Raw genomic sequence first — 25,471 nt, forward strand, 5'->3', positions numbered from 1 at the left:
ACAGAGGGAAAGCCCCCATCTCAGACAATACTCTGCGCATCTATCAGCTCCACTTTTCCATTTCTCGCCCAGGCAACTATCCCTAGGGTTATGGCACAACTGACACTTTTCAGAAGGCTTTGCACCTGAGTTTGACCCATGGACTTAACAAAAAACAAAAACATTTCTCAGTCAGCTGACTCAATGTTTGTTTTCTTTGACAGGAGTACTTGGATGTTTTGGGGAGACCAATGGTTCTGGCTGGGAAGCAAGCCAAACAAGTCCAGTGGACTAACGTTTACTTGGATGCCCTGGTATGATGCACGCTGCCATGACATAGCAAAAGAAAGTATACTTTGAATATAAAATCTTTATAATGAAAATTATTTACTTGCATGTCAGTCTTGCAAGGGGAGAGGGGAGTGGCCTATTCAATTTGTTTGGTGCAACTGGGAAAGACTGGATGGGCTCAGGATTCAGGACCAGTGGAGAGCAAACCAGATTGCAAGAGAGTTAAATTTACCAAGGATAAATGTAAAGCATTATAGACTGGAAAAGGAGTCAAATCCAGGAACATAATGAGGGAAGGAAGGAGTGCTGGATATTGGCAAGATTGCACCAGCATTTCCAAGAATGACGGGGGAAATGTGTCTGTGATTCTGGGCCACCAAAGGTCACGACGGTTATCAGCAGGAGTATTGTTTCCACTTCACGCTTCTCTATTAATTGCTGTTAAAAGCAGTGCTGTGTTCAGTTCTGGGAAGAAGGTTGACAACTTGGAAATGCTTCAGAGGAGAGCAAACGGATGGCTAAAAGATCTGAAATGCACATTTTTTCAAAACAGAACCTGACGGAAGTAGGAAGCTTAGCCTTGAGAAAATAAGAATCTGTGGGTATTTAACCCTGAATATCTTCCATTACCAGGGAGTGGGTGGCAAAATGGTACGGACAGTGTAGGTAAATAACCATAGGTGTTAAAAAATGAATTATTAAGCAGTTGCTTTAGATTTAGGAAGATTTCAACTATGCAGTTCACCTAGCTTTGGAGTTTGTGCAACTCTTTCCCTGAAGGGATGACATATATTTTAGTTTTCAGATATTGTGTCTTGGGACTGGAGATATACTAGATATGGGGCAGGGAATCATTTGCTGTCAGGGCCATAGTCCCATAGGCAATCTGTCAGAGGTTACATGCTGGTGGGGGGCAGAGCCTTTCTCTTCCTCTTGTGCCCCACTGCATCAAATTCAGCCAAGGGTTGCATTGGGCCCTGGAACCACAGGTTGCCCACCCCTGCACTAAATTACCCTCCCCCTCCAACCCTGATTCCATGCATTGTGTACATAGAAGCTGTTGGAGGGGAGACAACTCTTGCGCTCAGGTCCTGTTTGACGGTTTCCCACAGACATCTGGTTGGCTACTGTAAATGCAGGATGCTGGGCTAGATGGTCCGTTGGACTGATCCAGCAGGCTCTTCTTGTGTACTTCAAGCACAGGCATCTGTAGTAAGGGATGAACTGCAATCCTGATAATGAAGGCCCCCTTGCTTGATGCACAGATGTCAGGAGGGATGTGCAAAACATCAAAGGTCTGGCGACTAGGCATGCCCCTTCTCATTGCCCCCATGTTGTTCAGCATTGGAGCAAATGAACGACTGAATGGACCTAGTGTGTGCTTATTGTTTGATTGTGTTTTCAGATGGATAGAGACACACATGCATGCATATGGAGGTGCACACACCCTTGTTTGTACCAGATGTTCAGAATAAAGCTGATAAAGAATCCCCGCAGAGTGCATTTGCTTCAGCACGTGGTTGCTATAGTGAAATCAGCCCCATTTTCATCACATGCCTGAATCAAACTGGGGCCATTTTTGTTTTCTTTAACCCTGCTCAAGAGATCACAACCCCAGCATTTTTCTGGCTTTTTAGTTTATCACTGGAAATGTGCAAAAGATGCGTGCAGGAAACAGCAAAAGGCTAAGCGTTGCCATCAAAAGCTTTTCCACTTAAAAGAAATAGTGCCAACAGGTTTCAGTTGTTACTGTGGTTTATATTCTGCAAACCATGCTCTTATGCTTGGCCATGTGACCAGCTAAAGTTCCATTCTGGTAGGAAATAAGATGCAGTATCTCTTTGGAGGTTTGGGGTTTTTTTTAATAAATGTAATCAGACTATTATGAGTTATCTGTGTCAAAGTGGACCAGTTTTTTGTATCATTATAGTCACAATGCTCAGAAGTTCATTGACACTCTTTCTTGGTTGTTGATGAGGTACTTACTGGAAATGTCATGGAGAAAGTTCATCTCTTCCTGCACATCCTGTTCTTAAATGTCAGCACTAAAGCAAGAACATGCAAGGAGAAGAGGAAAGTTCTGAACTGGGCCAGTGAATCCAAAACAATACCATTATGTAACCATTGCTCCACTTCATATTTAAACAAATTCCCCAAATAATGTCCCCCACCCCTCAGCAATAAAAAGCAAATAAATTATATGAATGTGCCATGACACAAAACAGTTATTCAAAAATGGGACCCCATTTCTTATGGTCTAATCCTAAGCAATCTGCTTCAGTTGTACCCATGCCTAGAGAGTCTTGTGCAGTAACCAAATATAGTATAACACCCGTATACTCCCCTTGACATCAAACTATAACGGTCTCCTTTCTTCTGCATTGCATAGTTGCAGATAATCTTGGGCTACTGTGATTGGCCTTAGAATCACATTGAAGGTGTTCCCATCTCTCCACATCCAGGGTATACCTCGTTTTGCTTTTTGGCATCTCTACTAATGTTGGGTGGCCCAAATAACAATGCTTTGAGGGCTTCTATCCTTTTCCTATGTTCCATGTTCATGGGCAAGGTATTCCTATACAGTAGAAGAAAATATGGCAGTCTCTGCACATACTTGTGAGACACTCACAGCTGGTTTTGTAGCTGTTTAATGCTAAAGGTTTCAGATCTATATTTATCAATGAGAAGGTGTGTTGCACAGGGGATTAGAACTCAGAAGCATAGGACCAATGCTTTTTGAAAAAGCCTCCACAAACATGGTTAAAACTGCAGGTGCATATATTTTCTTTATGAATTTTGTTTTTAAAAATCGTTGTACTTTTTATCCAAATGTGTTTTGGCTATTCATTAAATTTAAATGAATGATTTGTGCTTGGGTATATATTTCTTTGTTCCGACACAAATATGGACAAGATCTCCTTGTGATCATTTTCTAGGAACTTGGCTTGGTCATTTCTGGAACCCTGCCTGTCTTCAACTTGACAAAAGACCAAAACGAGAAGCAGGTAGGCAGAGATGGAACCCCAGGAACATGTAAAATTGTCATCCCATCAAGCCAAACCATTTGAACAACTTGACTTTAAACTACTTCAGTGCAGCTGATTTCCCTTTAAAACAAAAGTACTTTGATGGACTTGGAATAGCTTGCAAATTATGATGACAAAATTTGACTTACAAGCTGCCTTTAGAAATTGATACTTGCAATGTTTTTTGTTGTGTCAAGACCAAAAGTAACCATGTCACTTTTATTATCAAATGTCCAACTGGGGTAAAAAAAAGGAAATGCAAGTGAAGCTGCTCTTTTATTCCACAGTGGCATTTGCCATTGTAACAGTTTGACGATATCATAAGGAAAATGTAATTGGAGATGAAAAATGGCATTGCAAACAATGCTGCTAGAACTCGCTTCTTGGCGAAAGGAAGATCAGAGATGTTTACAAAAACTCTGGAATGATGAAATGATATCCTAATGTACAATAAATAAGGAATCAAGAGTGAACAGCCAGTCTTGTAGGGTAAATATAAGTGTGTTTTCAACAGTGTGTGTTTGTTCCACTTGATTAGGCTGATCAAAATTTCCAAAATTTGAAAACTAGATACCAATAAAAATATTCTAATAGAAGTCAAGTCTACAGGACAGGGTTCATCTGCCCAGCCAAGCCATGCCACCAGAATTGCTGGCCCCCCTGACCCTGTGAGTTTCCTAGGGCAACAATGCCAGCACAGAGGGGGCATGTGAGCACAGCAAGTGTCTGACATGCTGGAAGTCAGGTTCCTACATTGTTTCTATAACCCTTGATTCAGGAATACATTGGGATCCACTGTTTTGATGAGGAGGTGTACAAATATCCCTTTTCCAGATTGTCATGGAATTTAGGATTTCTTGGACTACATCTGTACTAAATTTTCAGCTCTATAGTTCATGTGCAGGCATTCCACAACAAATTTTGATACCTGAGCGACTGCCTGGTTGTGTTTGAGCTTCTGTAGTCATACAGCGGCTACGTTGCTGCTAAATTCTTTGTTAATTAGTGACACTAGAGGTTCACAATGAAAAAAGAGCAAAGATGCTGAGAGGAATGTAGAAAAAGAGGAAGGGCAGCTTTCCTGACTGTTCAGCCATCTGAGAACTAACATTTTTAAAAAATCTTTTCCCAGAACCAGTTGATACTTGGAGTAATGGGAGTTGATGTCTCTCTAGAAGAAATAAAAAAACTGACTCCACGGTTTACAGTAAGTGGCTTTTCCCACATTGACTATTTTTTAACTTTTGTTCAAGCATGAGCACTGTTCAAGCCTCTCTTCCAGTCTATCTAATATCCTTCTGGCTGGAAGTCAAAAGATTGCTCGCCCTATCCTTTCACCCTGTCCTTTCCCCTTTTTTCTTCTCTTCTCTGGTGGTGTTTCAGAGTGATTATTGCTTTCCCAGAAAGCTAATATCCCGGGCTTCCCATGAATTGTCTAATCTGACATAGCTGGCTTCTAGGAAATGGTTGTGTTCCACAGCTTTGAAAGGAGAAGACCTAAGGATACATACTAACCTATCTTTCCACCCAGCTGCCCCAATATAGCTTGCACTGCAAGCATTATTTCATTGCACATTATGTATACAAACAGGTTGTTTTTATTATGACTTGAATGAAAAAGGTAGTTTTGTTTGCGTTTGGGTTAACACAATTTCCATATTGTCCGTTCTATTGAAGAAATGTTATTCAGGCTCTTTTGATGCTACAATAGTGGGCAGTACATTATACTCATGCTTCTTTCTCCCCAGCTTTGTCCAAATGGATACTATTTCGCAATTGACCCCAATGGTTATGTGTTGCTTCATCCAAATCTTCAGCCAAAGGTATGTGAACCTTCTTAACTTCAGTTTGTCCAAAGAGGATGGGAGAAATAAATTAGACCACAAACATCTTTTATATATGAAAACAGAAGTTACGGTTCTCCCACTGTTGTCCTTAGTAATGTCAGATCTGGTTCATGCACACAAGGCCATGTTTCATCAGGCCATCTAATTCAGCACTGAGTTTTCAGAGTGGCCAACCAAATGTCTGTGTGAAGCTGTGAGCCGGACCTGAGGGCAACTGTGTCCTCCCACCTTTTGATTCCCAGCCACCAGCATTCAGAAGCATGCGATCTCTGACAGCTCTCGTGGCTAGGAACCACAGATAGCATATCCCCTTCTAAAGCCAGCCAAGTACATACATTTTTATATTCCTTAAGCAACATGATCCATTAGCCAACACATTATTTTCTCCTCTTGGATGTGGGCAGAGAACCACTCTCTGTTTGCTTAGTGCATGTGAATTCCTTTCAACAGAAAATTCGTTATGCCATAAATTCTTCCTCAGAAGATAGTTTGTCCACCAATTCAGCCTTCCTCTGTAATTTCTAGTCGCAGGGAAACCATGAGACTCCACCATGGGCATGGCCGTTGTTTTCTGTGATTTTATCTTTATACACTGGGATATGTTCGCTCCAAAACCTTCTGCAGTATGTAGAGGTTTCTCCATAAGGATAGAAAAATTCGACAGAAAATGGCAACGATTCTATATATATATGTATATATATATGTGTGTATATATATATATATATATATATGTGTGTGTGTGTGTGTGTGTGTGTGTATATATATATATATATATATATATATATATATATATATATATAAGGTGAGGGTCAGGCAAATCGCCCAGTCGTACTGGACTCCTTCGGGAGGAAGGGCAGGATATAAAATGAATAAATAATATTAATATTACTAAATAGTCACAGCCATCCATTTGAGTATTAAGTTGAAGATTAAGTGGAGGACCACCATGTTCCCCCCCCCCCCCAATCTAATGCCATAGCAGAGAGGTCTGTATGGGTTGAAAGTGATTCAACAAATGTGTTGCTATGCCTATGGCATCAGGCCCACTAAGGCAGGCTAAAAAGCCAAGAGAGGTAAGGCCTCTAAATGGAACTGGGGGGGGGGCATGTTTCAGTGAAGGTTTTCAGGTACACAAGAATACAGTTTTCCTAGTAAGGCAACTCCTCTCAACTTGATATACTTTCCTAGGCTGTGGACCCTCTTCACATGGGTGGAGCGTATGCCCCCTCTTACCAGAAAGTAAGATCTCTTATAAGCACTTCAGGTGTGTATGGGGTCTATGCATGAACACGCTGATTCACACAATCTTTCCTATCCCGGAGGTGGGGAAGGTTGCTTCTCTACCACACAAACAGGATCTATGAGCTGAGGTACTTGTATGAATCAAGCCCACAGATACAAAAGAAAGTGCACACTTGTACAAGCAACTCTTCTTAAGGAAATGCTCTGGGAAAGTGTGAACATGAGTTAAGAGATCCCTGGTCACCTTCAGCCTAGATTGTTCACATGGGAATGTAAGAAGAAGCCTGCTGGATCAGACTTCATTCCTTTTATAAGTTTGTTTCCCCTGTTTGTTTCCCTATGGGTTTTCTTCCTTCCTTGTGTACTACCACTTTCCTGAAATATCCACAGTTCCTTCCACCCCTACCTAATCTCTTTCTTTCTGTCTTAGTGAGAGAAGGAAGGGTTATAGGCTGAACCAAAGTCTTCAGTGACTGGTGGTGTCAGGGCCGTCTTAAGCACCTCTGGCGCCGTGGCGCCGTGGTGTGACGGATCCCTCCAGCGCCCCATTTTTCAGCGCGGCGGGCGGGCTCAGTGCGCAGCGCTGCTGCCAAGGGTGCTGCTGCATGACGGGTGGGTGGGCTTAGCGTGCAGCGCTGCTGCCGAGGGCGCTGCTGCACGGCGGAGCGACCGGCGCCGTGGCGCCCTGCGCCACCCAGCCTGGCCGTAGGGCTGGCCCTGGATGGTGTGTTTGGCACCCTGAATTGCTCTAAGATGGATGGGGAATCTTTGGTTCAATCTTTATTGGACACAAACTCCCATCAACTTCAGCCAGAATTGCCAGTGATCAAGAATTATGGGAGTTGTAGTTCAACAGCATCTGGAGAGTACCATGTTGGTTATCCCTTTCATAGGAAAATAGACCACCATAGAGCTGTGCTAACACAGGAAAGTGTTCTTGGGCCTACTGGAGCATGCTTCTGCATGGAGAACAGCCCACATTGGGGAGGTACAGCTTACCACTTTAGTGTCTATGTCAGGCAAGGTAGCAAAATACATGTTTTGAAAAATCTAGTTATTTATTAACATAACTCTTGAAAATCACACATATGGGATGGGGAAGGAAGAACCCCATACTAGTATTAGGTGTTGTGGTGGAAGTTACCAATTTCCTTGGAAAGCCTCACTGTGCTGCAGATGGATTACAGTTTCTGAGCATTTATTGTAGCCGAATTTTCTAAAAATCAAGGTTATTCTGAAAACAAGCTGTGGCTGTTTCAGAACGTTCTTTCAGAATGTTTGTTTTGGTGCCCAAGTTATATTATGTCTCTCTTATTATTTTTCACAGAACATTTAAACTCAATATTAAATGTGGCTCTTGGTGTTTGTCTTTAATGGGGTGCATGGTGTTCAGACTGATGTAAGAACTACTTTCTAAAGCAAAGGTACACTATAAATAAAGTTTCCCATCATATGCTGGTTCTTCTCTTTAGCCTACCTTTTTAATTGTAGTCAGTAACTCAAGTCCTCTAACATACTAACTTGCAGCATCTTTGTATTCTCTTCTAGAAATCTTATCATAGATGCAACCAAAAGCAAAACTCTATTAGAAAAGGGAAGGATATTCTTATGAGTACCTTCTGAATTCTTGCCATTCTGAAAACCTCGTATTAGAAATTGGTGCAAAATGACAATCCTGTGATTTATAGTCTCTTAATATATAGTAATCCTTCCCAACTCAACAAACAGCAATTTCCTTTGTTCCTGGTTACATCTCTGATGGGTGTACTGAAAAAAGACTCTGCAGATTTAAAAAGATATCATGAGAATAAAACTCCAACATTAAAAACATTCTCTATTGAAATCAGTGCAGTTTATGCACATGAAATGGCACAAAATTCATTCATTTGTTCATTTTATTTATATGCTGATTTTACACACACACTCACAATTGTGCTCAAAGTGGCTTACAACAAACAGGATGCATTTCAAACAAACAGTACAAAATAATTTCATAATAACATAGCAAGACAAAAATACAATAATATACAAAAATACTGTAAATATAACGAGATTACTTATACAACATGTAGCGTCCAATTTTCAAAAATAACATGGCAGCTTCACAGTTCCACCTTAGTCCTAGAACAGACTTCCTCAACCTCGGCCCTCCAGATGTTTTTGGCCTACAGCTCCCATGATCCCTAGCTAGCAGGACCAGTGGTCAGGAATGATGGGAATTGTAGTCTCAAAACACCTGGAGGGCCGAGGTTGAGGAAGCCTGTCCTAGAAACACCCCTCCCATGATGCTGCAGCAGGTTCTTATAAGGCTTCCAAGGGAAAGGGGTGGGGTAGCTGGGAACACCCCCCCCCCAAAGCTGCTCCATAACTGGCTTGTGGATAAAGTCATGGCTCCAATATCCATAATGACCTATTTTGGTGTTCAAATTGATCCAACTCATTACACAGCAGCATTGTGAATGGAGAACTATCTCCCCCAGAAGTTATTCTGCTATAATAATAATAATAATTAATAATAATTAATTATTTCCACCCCGCCCATCTGACTGGGTTTCCCCAGCCACTCTGGGCGGCTTTCAACAGAACATTAAAAACAGAATAGAACTTCAAACTTAAAAAAAACTTCCCTAAACAGGGCTGCCTTCAGATGTCTTCTAAAAGTCAGATACAGTCATACCTCGGGTTACAGCCGCTTCAGGTTTTGTCTTTTCGGGTTGTGCTCCGTGCCAAACCCGGAAGCGCTGAATTGCAACCTGCGCATGAGCAGGCACTGGTTGCGAATGCTGCAGGTTGCGAATGTGCCTCCCGCACGGATCACGTTCGCAACCCGAGCTTCCACTGTAGTTGTTTATTTCCTTGATAACTAATGGAGGGTGTTCTACAGGGTGGGCACCACTACCAAGAAGGCCCTCTGCCTGGTTCCCTGTAACCTCACTTCTCGTAGGGAGGGAACCGCCAGAAGACCATCAGAGCTGGATCTCAATTACTGGGCTGAGGCCGTTCAGGGCTTTAAAGGTCAGCACCAACACTTTGAATTGTGCTCGGAAATGTACTGGGAGCCAATGTAGGTCTTTCAGTTTGAAATGGTGAATGAGATTCTGTGTATACATTGCCGGCATTTATCAGACCAGTATCCAAAGTGAGCTCTTTTATAGGTGCACACACAGAATTGTTTTATAAAGTTAATCCATTACTTTCAGTGAAAGTGAGGATGGAAACCTTATTCTGTGCCTCTAGTGGTCCTACCTGGATTGGGTCAGCATTGTTCTTTTAAAATACTCTAATTATTTTATTTTCTCTCTACCACATACGTATAGGGATGTGTGTGTGTGTGTGTGTGTGTGTGTGTGTGTGTGTAACGCTTATCCTACGTATTCTAATGCAATTATTTTATTTCCCCTGTCCCACACGCCTAAAGTAGTGGATGATGTGGGGAATTCACAAATAGTTGCTTGGATTTGAGCAATTCTTTCCTCTTGGCTTACAAATGGTACATCCATAAATCAAAGCCAGCAGCTGTCCCATAACTTTTAACTAGGGCTGTGTGCTTTGTATTCTGTAGTTCATTGCGAGATGAGTGCCACAACCCCAGAGTCGTTCGCAACTGGACTTAACTGTCAGGGGCCCCTTTACCTTTTAGCTCATTGTTTGGAGGTAAGAAAGGTGTGCAGGATTGAGTAGAACATAAGCTTTCAATTAGAAGACAAGAACAACTGCTGGCAATGCTGTAGACAGGGCTAACAGCACAGCCCTCATCCAAGTAAACATAATAATGCTATAAACACAAGTAAGACGTGATTGGGGATAAAGAATGTGGTCTGTTCAGATGTGCAGGCAAAGCTCTCACTCAAGTTTATTCATCGTTTTAGGTTTGTCCACCATTGCTGACAACAATCATGCAATTCTGAAACAATCTATCAGTTGTATACATTCTATGGGATTTAGTTAACCAAGTACTGTAAATTTCTTTAGGATCGGGTTGTGCGTTAGAAGGCTTCTGCTCTGTCAAGAGCCCATGAAAGTGTAGTACACTTTGAGATTACAATAATAAGCCACAAATGACTGTCATAATGGTGTGAAAATATGAATCAATGCTGTTTTGTTACTTTAGCACATTGGTGCGGGCATACCCAAAATTAGAAAAAGGAGACCCCATGTCCAGGTAACTATGGATAGAGGCGATTCTTAGAGTGTTTAAAGATGCATAGAGCTGAAGCTGTGACTAGAGAGCTTCTGTTTAGCTTCCTGGGAAAACCTAACTAGGCTGTTTACTTGATCAAACAGCTTCTAAAGCATGAAGCTTGCAAACATAGTGTGGATGCTTGTGGAAGATGTTGCTTTAAGTAATTACGTGTTGCTGTGAACAGAACTGAATATATGCTTTTGCCACAATTCTCAATCTCACAACCCCCCACTCCCCAAGAAGTTTAGAATCTGGAGAGGGAGGCTGCTTCTTCTGGATTTATTTTACTGTAAACCTGAAACCCTTACATTATATTTGATAGACTTTTGAGCCATATTAAAGATTTGTGGTTTCCCACATGCAGGTAAAAACGTGGTGCTTATTGTTTCATTTGAAGCTGTGTGTCTGTGAATGCTGTACAGAGCACAGCAAAACTGTTATTTCTCTCACACACAAACAAAAGTATTTTGAATTCCCAGTGTGTTCAGATTATCACTACCATCCCCCCAAATCAACACACTTTAGTGATTTCATTTTTACGTTGCTGCATCGTTTTATATCTCCTTCTGTCCTTCATACAGTATTTACCTTATTAACTAAAATAACACACCCTACCTTGTAATAGCCATGCTGTAATATGCATTCTTTTCTTTCTTTCGTTCTTTAGTGGTGTCCTTCCTTTATTAGTTGTGCTCTTGCATGGCTTTTTCACTTTACTTCCTCAGTCATGTTTTATGACTCCAGCTGATAAGATGCGTAGAAATGCAAACCATATAGGATTGCTATCTAAAAGCATCCTAGCAAAATGGGAAAGGAACAGTTAACGGAGTCTAAAGTTTGGCCTTTTAAAAAGAAAATCAGCACCTTTTTTTGGGGGGCAGTTAAGATGGATGGCTAAGAGTTAAGAGGCTGCAATTCTGTTCAGTGTTACCTGAATAAATGCCTGTAAATTCATAAGTGTTTACTTCTTTGTAAATAATACCTAGATCCTATTCAAGCACATAAGCACATTTATTTTTTCAGATTTCTGATTGCCCTATCCCCTTATTCTGATAACCATTAAAACTCGCAACATCTATAAAACTTAAATCAAGGAAGATGTAAGTCAATGGAAGACACAGACTAATTGTTCCTCAAAACTATTGACAAATGGTGGATATAATCAAGAGGCTTTATTTACTGTACATAGAGCCCAAGGACACAATCCATTAGAAGGTTCTCCTTTGCAAGTCACATTGAAACAAACGGAACTTGAACATGATGCTGTTCAAAGGGAAATCATTGTTGTTTCATCCACTGTTGTTGTTGTTTAGTTGTTTAGTCGTGTCCAACTCTTCATGACCCCATGGACCAGAGCACGCCAGGCACTCCTGTCTGTTTCATCCACTATCCCCTCGGATTAATTCTTATTATTCATTTCTATAGTGTTTAAATCCAATATTATGCCCTTGCCCTAAAACTCAAGGTTATAAAGGTCCCTGAGTCAGGTTTATTTCGTTATTTTGGACTTAAACCATATTAAGTATCTAAAAAGATTAAATGCATGAGGCTTGCACAAGAGAGCTTCGCAGTGGAGTGTGATCTAAGCATTTTATTAGGGACCCCTTTGCTTTATCTGTAAACATTCATTTCATATATGTATTATTCAGAGATAGCCGAAACTTTTAGATTCCGTAACTGTGACTAAACCATGCTATCATTTTTTAGGGTTTTTTAAAAGGTTGATTCTTGTATTATGGGTTATTTATCACATTGTTTTCTTTTGTGTCCTTGCTTTGTTTACTGGAACGGGATATGGACTGCAATGCTGCTTTTGCCACAGCAATGCCTTCATGCATGCTGCCTGGGTTTGATCCTTCTAATGCCATTCCATTGCATGTAAGAAATTCATTATTTAAATTTGATTTGCTTTACATTTGAGAACTAGACTTTGTGAAGGTTAAGTTCTTGTCTTCTTTTAACTACCGTATTTGTTATTCATTTTTTAATTTTATCACTGTTTTCTCTCAATGATTTATTTCACTAAAGTTGATTTATTTGTGTAGATGAATAAGAGCTTTGCAGTTGTAAAATGCATATAATTGTACCAGCAATGATCTGCATTTATTTCAATTGGTGTTCAAATATTTTCAAATCCAGGGCAAGATTTCCTCTGCTCTTTCTCTTATTGAAGCAAGTTTCTAAAAAGAACAACAAAAAGGAACACACTGTCTATTTAGTACCTTGTTAATATGATCCAGATGAACATAATGAGCCAACTTTCTTATTTCTATCTCTAAGCAGTTGCTCGGTCATTGACTAGTAGAGCTGTTGACAGATTTTGGACTGTTGCATCCCTTCCTTGCACATGGTTCTGGTAAAATCACTGGAACTATTGGCGACTCAAGCTCCTTTCTGACATTTTGCTAACACATTGTAATCAGTGTGCGACGCAATGTGTGAGCTGAGATTGGGGGTGCACCAGTTGAATCTGACACCAACATCACACATCTCACTCCTAAGATCTCTGCCTTGAGTGTGGACATCTGAAGAGGGGAAATCTATACACAAATGCTTATATATGATCTGGAATCCTACACTTGAAAGTCTATGTGTGTAAAGTCTATGTACGTACCAGTAGACTTTCCCTCTTCAGATGTCAGGGACATGAATGCTCCCATCATACCTTTGAATTTCTCCTGGAATCAGTGAAGTATGAGAACAGACAAGTATGGGAACAGATATTTTATCTTCTGGCATTTAGGAAAATATGTACATATTCACCTCAACAAAGATCAGGGCATACTTTCTTCTGTTAGATGGTGGCTGCTTTAAATCTCTCCCATGTGGCAACCATTACCAATGTTCCCTTCCCTGGGTGACTACTCCGTGGCTCTCTATATTGTGCTTTTTGTCAAAGGAATGTACATAATGTGTTCCCCAAATGTCAATGCTGAAAGAGTGAGTTGACATGGGTCTTGTCTGCCTTTTTGCAGGATCTGGTTAGAAGAGTGGTAAGGAGAGAATTGCCTAGGCCTAGCAGGTCTGAGCACTGTAAGACTTTAAGGCAGGAGTTAGGTAGGAATGTGCCTCTATCTACAATCATGGCAAACCATCCTCATAGAAGGTAGGCCGTGACTGAATTTCCCAAGTCTGCATTGAAGAACCTGTGGCCCTTCAGCTCTCCCTTTCCCCAAGGATTGCCCATGCTGGCTAGAACTGATGGGAGTTGGAGTCCCACAGCCTGGGGAGGATCACGGGTTCTCTCTCCTTGCTATCAGGAGTGGTATGATACTACTTTGTGGTAGTGAGGGCCTGATTGTATCAGCAAGGAAGACTAAACTTTCTGAAGATATTTTCAAAATTACCTGTCAGGACTGGATCCCTTTTCAACAATGAGGACTTCCCTCCTCCCCTTATTTTTCCTTTATCTGAATTTAATCCTTTCTCCTTTGATTCCTATCTTTGCCCATCAACCTCTGCCATTAATTTCAAAAATAAGTGCTTTTACTCCTATGGAAAAACAAGTCTTTAAGCAGAGGCTTGACAGGCATATGTCAAGAATGCTTTGATGGTGTTTCCTGCTTGGCAGGGGGTTGGACTGGATGGCCCTTGTGGTCTCTTCCAACTCTATGATTCTATGATTCTAAGTCTGTTATACTTAACTCTCCTCTGTAGAGACTAGCTATAAAAAGTTTTCTTCCTGCCTTCCTTCTTTGTGTCCTCGTGATGCTGTATCTGCCTTCTCAATTGCAGTTTCTACACATATATTTTGTGAAATAATTTAGATTGAGGAAAGAGCCTCAGTACATTACCAGGCTCTACATTCTAGGGTAAACTAATTATCTCTTGCACAATTATCTCTTTTTAAAAAATATATATAATTGTTAAAATGGAAATACTACATTTTTTATAGCTGTACTGATTAAAAACTAGAGAGGTAAGTAATTCCACCTTTATGAGTCCCATGAGTTTCAAGATAGAATTTGAATGAATTCAAGCAATTTATTCCTGAATGCAACATGGCAAAAAATAAGAAATATGTTTATTATATGCTGGTTTGACACTTCTTCAGAATCCTAAATCTCAGGAGCCAGTGACGCTGGATTTTCTGGATGCAGAGCTGGAAAACGATATTAAAGTTGAGGTAAATGATATTGATTAATCACTGGGTATATCTACACATAGGAAAAAATGCTATAAATAAGTCAGAAATAAAATCATTATGTAAACATTGTATAGAATTCTTTTGCTCTCTAGTGCCATCTGTTGTTGCATCTTTATAACAAATTCAAAACATTGTTCTTGACTAATGTAGCTGAGTGCACTGTCTTCATTGTTAGGTAAGCTATTTGTTTTCTGGGACAAATAAAGCTCGCCTCTACCCCACACACGGTGTTTAATTTAAAGTGACTTACAACTAGTTTTAAAACAGCAACAGCAGTCAATAAAATATGTAAGAATAGGGAGTTTTCATAAAAGAAAACCAGCAGCTAAATGAGCACACACACAATCTTAAGCAGCTCAGCACACATAAGGAGCTTTTTATCTGATGCCTTTTTTCAAGTAATATCAGTGAGCGATAGGCCTGCTTGGGGAGGGCATCCCATGACCCTGAGTTCCACAACCAAAAATCCCTTTCTCAAAGATCCTTATGGATCAGAGAACCCTGCTTGCAGTGCAGAGTCAGAAATCAGATCTTGGGATTCTATTAAGCAAGCACTGAATATTTTACACCTAGGGGTAATCAACTCAGCCCAGTTCTGGCTGCTCGTAACTACAGTGGGTTCTGGGAATAAATTTTATAAGCTCTGCTTCCAAGAACCTTGCTAAAATAGATGTTGGGGATTTGATTCATGCATTGTTGGGCTGCGGCCAGCATGGCAATTAATGGGGCTGCCAGTGATTCCATCATTCACAAGCACCGCACTTTCTTTGAGAGCCACTCCAGACTCTGCCTTCGTCTCAGGGCACCCCAATTCCGCGTGGAGCAGTGGGCGGACAAGGGCAAGCCGAGATTGGGCGGATAGGGGGGGGGATGAAAGAGAGCAGAGGGTGGGCAGGTGGGATGGTGTGTGTCCCCCTTTGCCTTCCCAAAAAGTTGGAGGGCATGTGATTTCATTGAAATGAATAAGCTATGCTGTTTAATGTAGCCTCAAGCATGGCATTTAGGCAAATCTTGTTTAAATTTTATGATTTCTTACACAGTGCAGGAAATGATCATGGACCCTGTTCAAAATTAGTTGAATACATTGGATTTGCTTCTTTATTTTTGTAATTCTCCTGATTGTAGATTCGGAAAAAAATGATAGATGGAGAAAGCGGAGATAGGACATTTAGAACGCTGGTCAAGTCTCAAGATGAGGTGAGTTTTCCATGCTTTGAACATGGTTTGTGTGTACCTATTAAGTGTGGTGGGAATTTTCCTTAATTTGTTTGGGAGGAATGGGTATGCTGTGGTGTAGATATTTTCAATTGAGTCCATCTCTAGGTGTATCCATTGTTTTGTCTCATCTTCCTGTATATATAATAATAATAATAATAATAATTTATTATTTATACCCCGCCCATCTGGCCGGGTTCCCCCAGCCACTCTGGGCGGCTTCCAAAAAAAACACAGAAATTCTAAAATACAGAAATCCATCAAACATTAAAAGCTTCCCTAAACAGGGCTGCCTTGAGATGCCTTCTAAAGGTCTGGTAATTGTTCTCTTTGACCTCTAGTGGGAGGGCATTCCACAGGGTGGGTGCCACTACCGAGAAGGCCCTCTGCCTGGTTCCCTGTAACTTGGCTTCTCGTAATGAGGGAACCGCCAGAAGGCCCTCGGAGCTGGACCTCAGTGTCCGGGCAGAACGATGGGGGTGGAGACGCTCCTTCAGGTATACCGGACCGAGGCCGTTTAGGGCTTTAAAGGTCAACACCAACACTTTGAATTGTGCTCGGAAACGTACTGGGAGCCAATGTAGGTCTTTTAGGACCGGTGTTATGTGATCTCGGCGGCCGCTCCCAGTCACCAGTCTAGCTGCCGCATTCTGGATTAGTTGTAGTTTCCGGGTCACCTTCAAAGGTAGCCCCACGTAGAGCGCATTGCAGTAGTCCAAGCGAGAGATAACTAGAGCATGCACCACTCTGGAGAGACAGTCAGTGGGCAGGTAGGGACTCAGCCTGCGTACCAGATGGAGCTGATAAACAGCTGCCCTGGACACGGAGTTGACCTGTGCCTCCATGGACAGCTGTGAGTCTAAAATGACTCCCAGGCTGCGCACCTGGTCTTTCAGGGGCACAGTTACCCCATTCAGGACCAGGGAGTCCTCCACACCCGCCCGCCTCCTGTCCCCCACAAACAGTACTTCTGTCTTGTCAGGATTCAATCTCAATCTGTTAGCCGCCATCCATCCTCCAACCGCCTCCAAGCACTCACACAGGACCTTCACCGCCTTCACTGGTTCTGATTTAAAAGAGAGGTAGAGCTGGGTATCATCAGCATACTGATGGACACCCAGCCCAAACCCCCTGATGATCTCTCCCAGTGGCTGCATATAGATGTTAAAAAGCATGGGGGAGAGGACAGAACCCTGAGGCACCCCACAAGTGAGCGCCCAGGGGTCTGAACACTCATCCCCCACCACCACTTTCTGAACACGGCCCAGGAGGAAGGAGCGGAACCACTGCATGACAGTGCCCCCAGCTCCCAAGCCCTCTAGACGGTCCAGAAGGATGTTATGGTCGATGGTGTCAAAAGCCGCTGAGAGATCCAGCAGAACAAGGAAACAGCTCTTACCTTTGTCCCTAGCCCGCCGGAGATCATCGACCAGTGCGACCAAGGCAGTTTCAGTCCCATGATGAGGCCTGAATCCTGACTGGAAGGGATCCAAATGGTCCGCTTCTTCCAGGCGTGCCTGGAGTTGTTCCGCAACCACTCGCTCAATCACCTTGCCCAAGAATGGAAGATTTGAGACTGGGCGATAGTTGGCCATATTGGCCGGATCTAAAGATGGTTTTTTAAGAAGCGGTTTAATAACCGCCTCTTTCAGCGGGTCTGGGAAGGCTCCTTCATGGAGAGAAGCATTTACCAACCCGCGAAGCCCATCGCCCAGCCCTTCCTGGCTAGCTTTTATAAGCCAGGATGGGCAAGGATCAAGGAGACAGGTGGTTGGTTTCATTCGTCTAAGCAGCCTGTCCACATCCTCGGAGGTAACAGATTGAAATTGATCCCACAAAACTTGACTAGACAGGACTCTAGCACTCCCCCGCCCCGGCCCTGCTCCCACGGTGGAGTCTACCTCTTCCCGAATCTGAGCGACTTTATCTGCAAAAAACTTTGCAAAATCATTGCAGGAGATCATGTGGCCTGTACTGGGCCCGGATGGAGCAGGTGGTTCCGCTAAATTGCGAACCACCTGGAAGAGTCTCCTGCTGCTGTTTTCTGCAGATGCGATGGAGACGGTGAAGAAGGTCCTCTTCGCCGTCGCCATTGCCACTTGGTAGGCTCGAAGTTGAGCTCTAGCCCGTGTCCGGTCTGATTCAAAATGAGTTTTCCGCCACCGGCGCTCTAGCCGTCTCAACGACTGTTTCATTGCCCTCAGCGCCGGGGAAAACCACGGGGCTGTCCGGGCTCCATGCAATCTGAGAGGGCGCTTCGGAGCCAGACAGTCAATAGCGCTGGTTAACTCCGCATTCCAGCGGGCCACCAGGGAATCAGCTGAAAGGCCATCGACATGGGATAAAACATCCCCTACCACTCTTTGGAAGCCAATTGGATCCATTAAGTAGCGGGGGCGGACCATCCGAATCGGTCCCACCTCCCTGCAGAGGGAAAGGGTTGCGGAGAAGTCCAGTTGCACCAGAAAGTGATCTGACCATGGCACTTCTTTTGTTTCGCTTTTACTTAATGTCAGATCACCAACATCCATAGAGGTAAACACCAAGTCCAAGGCATGTCCGCGGCTATGAGTTGGGCCAGACTTATTCAGGGACAGCCCCATGGTGGCCATGCTTTCCACGAAGTCCCGAGCGGCTCCTTGTAAGGTCGTGTCGGCATGGATGTTAAAATCCCCTAAGACAACCAAGCTAGGTGTCTCCAGGAGCACATCCGACACGACCTGAAGCAGCTCGGGCAGGGAATCCTTGGTGCAGCGGGGAGGTCGGTACACCAAAAGGAATCCTGTACTGCCTCTATTGCCCAACTTCCAGAACATGCACTCAGAGAACTGGGTCTTCCCAATAGGACGCCTGGTGCAAACTAATGACTTCCTAAAAATCACTGCAACCCCCCCTCCCCGCCCAGATGGCCTGGGTTGCTGTGCATAAGAGAAACCTGGTGGGCAAGCAGCGCCAAGAACGGGCCCATCGGCTTCCTCCAACCAGGTCTCTGTCACACATGCCAGGTCAAATCCTCCATCCACAATCAGGTCGTGAATGGCGGTGGTCTTATTCATCATCGACCTGGCATTGCACAGCAGCACCTTCAGGTCATGTGGGTATCCCTTGCTGATTCCAATATCCGTCCGGTCAGGACCAGACCTGGAGGCAGGGATAGTCCTCAGACAACGACTAAGTCTGCCTCCTCGGTAATGACATGGTCTGGTCTTAGCGTAACTCCTCCTCCTACCCGTGACCACTGAGATCGGTTGTTCCAGTGCACACACCCCTGTGGAATCTGCCCCAGCCATTTTGCTTACTGGGACCCCCTCCCGGGCAGCCCTGACCCCTCCCCTTAAAAACAAAATAAAACCTCTGTAAAAACAGCAAAGAACAGAACAAAAGAAGAACACAAAAAAGACAATAAAACAATAAAACCAAAAACAATAAAAATTACAAATACACTAAAATTTAACAGATTCCCACCCCCAACTAAAAATCCCTCCCACCTACCACCCCAAACACAATAAAACAATAAAACCAAAAACAATAAAAATTACAAATACACTAAAATTTAACAGATTCCCACACCCAACTAAAAATCCCTCCCACCTACCACCCCAAAGAAGATAAAAACATAAAAAATTCTTTAAAAAGCATTTTAAAAAGGACTCTGTGCTGTTTCAAGTTCCCCTGGGCAGCACCAGCAGCAGAGCGGCGGCAGCAGTCCTTTATGAGGCCTTCCAGGCCCCGCCCTAGACCAGGTGGAAGGAGGCAGGGACAGGGCCTGTGGGCACTCACAGCAGGAGAGAGTCCTGGGCAGCACCAGCAGCAGAGCAGCGGCAGCAGTCCTTTATGAGGCCTTCCAGGCCCTGCCCTAGACCAGGTGGAAGGAGGCAGGGACAGGGCCTGTGGGCACTCACAGCAGGAGAGAGTCCTGGGCAGCACCAGCAGCAGAGCAGCGGCAGCAGTCCTTTATGAGGCCTTCCAGGCCCTGCCCTAGACCAGGTGGAAGGAGGCAGGGACAGGGCCTGTGGGCACTCACAGCAGGAGAGAGTCCTGGGCAGCACCAGCAGCAGAGCAGCGGCAGCAGTCCTTTATGAGGCCTTCCAGGCCCCGCCCTAGACCAGGTGGAAGGAGGCAGGGACAGGGCCTGTGGGCACTCACAGCAGGAGAGAGTCCTGGGCAGCACCAGCAGCAGAGCAGCGGCAGCAGTCCTTTATGAGGCCTTCCAGGCCCCGCCCTAGACCAGGTGGAAGGAGGCAGGGACAGGGCCTGTGGGCACTCACAGCAGGAGAGAGTCCTGGGCAGCACCAGCAGCAGAGCAGCGGCAGCAGTCCTTTATGAGGCCTTCCAGGCCCTGCCCTAGACCAGGTGGAAGGAGGCAGGGACAGGGCCTGTGGGCACTCACAGCAGGAGAGAGTCCTGGGCAGCACCAGCAGCAGAGCAGCGGCAGCAGTCCTTTATGAGGCCTTCCAGGCCCTGCCCTAGACCAGGTGGAAGGAGGCAGGGACAGGGCCTGTGGGCACTCACAGCAGGAGAGAGTCCTGGGCAGCACCAGCAGCAGAGCAGCGGCAGCAGTCCTTTATGAGGCCTTCCAGGCCCTGCCCTAGACCAGGTGGAAGGAGGCAGGGACAGGGCCTGTGGGCACTCACAGCAGGAGAGAGTCCTGGGCAGCACCAGCAGCAGAGCAGCGGCAGCAGTCCTTTATGAGGCCTTCCAGGCCCCGCCCTAGACCAGGTGGAAGGAGGCAGGGACAGGGCCTGTGGGATTATATGTTGTATTTGGTTGGCTCTGTAATATGTTTCTATGTTGGGGATTCCCCATCCTCCTTGTGAGGTGGGGAGATGCAGGTATTTGGCGCTTATTCTTGGTTTTTTATGCGAGAAGATAAAAGAGTGTAGTTTTCTCTACCATCTGTGAAGTTGGGTTGGGGGAATCCAGATTCTAGATTCTATTCCAAGCCCCTGCAAGTGCATGTTAGGAATTGTCTGAAACAAAAATATTCCAATTGCTTATTAGCATCATGCATTTGATACATGATGGTGGTGATGTTCAAGGTCTTCAAATCTGAAACTGTAGTGGGAGAGAAGCTGTGGTCTGGCATTTGCACATAGAACAACATCTCACCTCAGATTAAGAGAGAGCTCTTCTTTGACTGTGTTCATAGATGCCACAATCTGTGTAGGAGGATTAAAAAAAATCCTAGCTCAAGGTTTGAACCTCTGGCAGTGGCATACCTACATTTTTGGAGCCCTGAAGCTTGAACTATCATGGGGCCCTCTTTGCAACCATCTAGGTCTAGGTAACCACCGTTATCTTATTCAATGGGGTTGTTCCATGGCAGTTCACCACACCTTTACAACATTCTGTTACTGACTCTCAAACTTTGGGGTTGTTGAAATATATGCAAGGAAAAATTAATCCGTTTGAGTCATGCAACTCAAATTTGGTCTAATAGGCCCATTTTTGAAAGCTTCATGGATTTCATAGTAGATCCACTCCTGACCTCTGGGTGGGGGACGTCAGGCCTGGGCGCTAAATGCAAATTCCTAGACCTCTCTGTTTGCCCTTTGGAGAGAACAGGGAACACTTCCTCACTGGTCTTCTCCATGAGACATTTGGTCTGGCTACAATCTATCCTTGAACTGTGGTAATGCCTCCTGCTTTCTTGGAAGGAGGGTGCCGAGGTGGGTGGATGGGTGTAGAAACCTGACTTTTGACTGCTCCAGGGACTTTTGACCTTTGTGCAGTCTACTGGCAGTCAGCCCTCAGAAGGTGGCCCACAAAGGGATGTGACTGCTAGGCTGTTCTTCAGCTCTGCTTTGAGAAGGACAGAGACAACATGTTGTCACAACTTGCCGAGAACCCTAAAATGGTAGTTATGCATTTGGAAGCAGACTACATATACATTTTTTTCCTTCAGACTTAGATCACATCAAAGCAAGTCATTTTCAGATGCTACGTTTCCACAAAACTTTCCTCAGAATGTTTACATGTGCTCTAGCCATAAAAACAGGTGCTCTATAAAAGGTTTTCTGCTCTCTCTAGAACTCCTAAAAATCAAAATCTTGTTAATGTTTATGTTTAAATTGTACCTAGATAGAAGCAGGACACCTGTTGCGGTGCATTTGAACATTATTAGTAACTCTGCAGTGCAGCAGCTGTACAGTTTTTATCACAGGCATTCCTATAAATCTGTGTCTCTCAGTATAACATTGTAATATGCTACAGCTGGCAAGGAGTTACACTTTAAATGATGAAAACTGAATGAACCTGCTCCTCTGGGATGTATTAACTCTGATTAAATCTCTACAGCGTGCCCAGGGACCTTCTAAAATTTTCCATCATGGGGCCTCACCTTCATTCATTCTGTAATTACGTGAATTGAAAATTTCAGATTAATCTTGCCCTCCAGTAACACACATATATTTGTGCTTCTATCGATGCATACTGGCTGTCCTGTTCAGTGTGGCTATGTTCTCCAATACCATAGCCTGGAATGAAGAAATCCATAGGCCTGGTTGCCAGTAGCAGCTTTCAAATTGGTCATTTTACTCATGCCCAATTGTATATAGCTGCCCAGAGTGGCTGGGGGAACCCAGCCAGATGGGCAGGGTAGAAATAATAGATGATGATGATGATGAGTATAGCATCTAGATCAAGGGAAGTAATAGCACCACTGTATTCTGCTCTGGTCAGACCTCACCTGGAGTACTGTGTCCAGTTCTGGGCACCACAGTTCAAGAAAGATACTGACAAGCTGGAACGTGTCCAGAAGAGGGCAACCAAAATGGTCAAAGGCCTGGAAATGATGACTTATGAGGAACGGCTTAGGGAGCTGGGTATGTTTAGCCTGGAGAAGAGAAGGTTAAGGGGTGATATGATAACCATGTTCAAATATATAAAAGGATGTCATATAGAGGAGGGAGAAAGGTTGTTTTCTGCTGCTCTAGAGAAGCAGACACGGAGCAATGGATTCAAACTACAAGAAAGAAGATTCCACCTAAACATTAGGAAGAACTTCCCGACAGTAAGAGCTGTTCGGCAGTGGAATTTGCTGCCAAGGAGTGTGGTGGAGTCTCCTTCTTTGGAGGTCTTTAAGCAGAGGCTTGAGAGGCATATGTCAAGAATGCTTTGATGGTGTTTCCTGCTCGGCAGGGGGTTGGACTGGATGGCCCTTGTGGTCTCTTCCAACTCTACGATTCTATGATTCTTCTATGATGATGATTATATTTACAAACGGTGCTGGAAAATAAATAAATAGAATCAGACCAGGAAATGGTGTGAGAGAGCTGGACCTTGTGGCTCACAAGGTGACCCTCTCCAGCGCCCAAAGAGGATGTCATTGAGGACAGAGGAAGAGACCTGGGCTTTGTTTACACTGCTCAGCCTCAATGCCTAACAGCTGGTGCATGTGGTGGAGCAGCAGTTCACAGTACTCCTTTTCTCTGTGGGAGCATCTTGGGCACAGAGTTTCACACATAAATAATGTGAGAGTTTCTCATATTGCTAGGCATGTTTCATATCTATCAACTGCACAGTCTTAAGGTTTTATATGATAACAATTTTAAGGTTGTGTTGTCATTTTGTTTTACCATGTAGGGGAAATCTAAATTGCCAGAAAGGAATAATAAAAAAAATGAAAATAATTTTGGACAACATTAGGCTTGTTAGATATGGAAAGTAATATAAAGCTTTTAATTGTAATACCAATGCAATGAGGATTTGTTCTTGAATCTTGTAGAGTAGGTTTTTTAAAAAACTATTTTTTTTAGCTTTCTTGAGATCATGGAGAAAATGATGGTCTTCCTCAATATTTTGCAGCGCTACATCGACAGAGGAAACAGAACTTACACATGGACAGCTGTAAATGGTACTGATTACAGGTAATAAAATTTCGGGTTGTGTTGAAAAGCAAAAATATCCTCATATCCTTAACCTGGCAAATTTTGTTATACAGGCAGCCCTCCGTTTATCTGGGGGTTACGTTCCGAGGCACCGCACATGTCAGTGAAATTGTGTATAATTGAAACCCAATAAAAAAAGTCCACAAACACCCTGTTCTGCCCTTTTAGTGATGCTTCAGTGATGTCTTTATGGCATTTTTCAACCTAGGATGCAGTATCTAAATGGCCACATTCTCCTGCCAGTTTTGTCATCAGAGGTTAGGCAGATTATCACCAGAGTCATAGAGGCACTTGAACCCAGGTTGTGGAATGAGACATTCTCTTGCTGCCTACTTTTTGTGGTTGTTCCTGACTTAACAAAGGCAGAGCTCCCTTCTTATCTTCCCTTATTTCTACATGGCTTTGCCCTGGCCTGTGTTCTGCTCCTTCAAAATTCCAGTTTAATTAATACAGTTTCTACAAATTATTTTGGAAATGGAGCACGCTCAGGTGGCTTCAGCTTTCAGTTCCTTCAGTTCACCTGCATTTCTCCTTCTCTGGTGTTTAATTGATGAGCACAAGAGCTCCTACACACTGGTAAACATCCCACCAAAAGAACCTTGTTGCAGCCTTGTATGACTACCCCAAAACTGCTTTTTCCCCAGTGGTGTTCTTTTAACGCATGTGCGCACAATGGTAATATAGAGGGAGGAGAAAGGCATTAATGAGCTGAAATGAAAACAATAAAATTGAAGATTTATAATAAATCTCAGAAACAAAAAGACAAGCTAATTTCCACAGGGCCTCTTCCCCCTTACAAAGGTTAAACCTTCCCCCTTTCCCATTAAGTTCTTCTAATGTACTGTAATCTTAATAAATAAATAAGCTTTAAATGACTGGTGCATGGGAAAGAGACAAATAATCCTACACTGTTGATCAGTAAAGAGGAAACATTTGAGATTTCAAAAAACAGCCATCACTATCTGCTCCAACTGGTGGGGTTGTTGGCTTTTGATTGAAAAAAATATATCTAATACTAGTCCATTGGGTGGAGCTTGGCGTACTCTAGTGGTAGCAGAGTCAAGAGCAGAAGTTTTTTGTTTGCTGTGGCTGATAGTGAAAGTCAAGGTGGACAGAGCCTGCATTTGCTTTCTAGTACTGTGCTCTAAACCACAGAGCCTAGGGCTTGCCAATCAGAAGGTCGGCGGTTCGAATCCCTGCAACGGGGTGAGCTCCCGTTGTTTGGTCCCAGCTCCTGCCCACCTAGCAGTTCGAAAGCACGTCAAAGTGCAAGTAGATAAATAGGGACCGCTCCGGCGGGAAGGTAAACAGCATTTCCGTGTGCTGCTCTGGTTCGTCAGAAGCGGTTTAGTCATGCTGGCCACATGACCCGGAAGCTCTGCGGACAAACGCCGGCTCCCTCGGCCTATAGAGCGAGATGAGCACACAACCCCAGAGTCGTCCGCGACTGGACCCAACGGTCAGGGGTACCTTTACATTTACCTTTTATTGTACAGGGAACTGAATGTGTTACCAAATTCAGTTGCACTGGCTGCCGCTACCAGGCTACTCTACCACCATAACCCACCCTGCATGCTTCAGCTTAACCAAAGCCAGGGAGAGCTCCTATACATTCTGCCATCTCTAAAGGGCTGAGTTTGGCTCTTTAATGC

At 43.7% G+C, this 25,471-nt stretch overlaps 1 protein-coding gene across 4 annotated transcripts in view; it reads left to right on the forward strand.

Annotated features, from left to right (window-relative positions):
• The window catches only part of CACNA2D1 (calcium voltage-gated channel auxiliary subunit alpha2delta 1), a 412,878-nt gene that overhangs the window by 339,694 nt on the left and 47,713 nt on the right, over window positions 1-25,471 (forward strand). For 2 of the 4 annotated variants that reach the window (XM_035127294.2, XM_060279497.1), the window contains 8 exons: window positions 204-293; window positions 3,207-3,275; window positions 4,429-4,503; window positions 5,045-5,119; window positions 10,497-10,547; window positions 14,623-14,694; window positions 15,841-15,912; window positions 23,737-23,798. In XM_035127294.2, the coding sequence (XP_034983185.1) occupies window positions 204-293; window positions 3,207-3,275; window positions 4,429-4,503; window positions 5,045-5,119; window positions 10,497-10,547; window positions 14,623-14,694; window positions 15,841-15,912; window positions 23,737-23,798 (566 nt within the window). Of the gene's footprint in view, window positions 1-203; window positions 294-3,206; window positions 3,276-4,428; window positions 4,504-5,044; window positions 5,120-6,331; window positions 6,971-10,496; window positions 10,548-14,622; window positions 14,695-15,840; window positions 15,913-23,736; window positions 23,799-25,471 lie in introns of those variants that run through there. The other 2 variants (XM_035127296.2, XM_035127298.2) reach the window with 2 other exon arrangements.

Source organism: Zootoca vivipara, chromosome 10, assembly GCF_963506605.1.
Source record: "Zootoca vivipara chromosome 10, rZooViv1.1, whole genome shotgun sequence".
Lineage (NCBI taxonomy): Eukaryota > Metazoa > Chordata > Lepidosauria > Squamata > Lacertidae > Zootoca > Zootoca vivipara.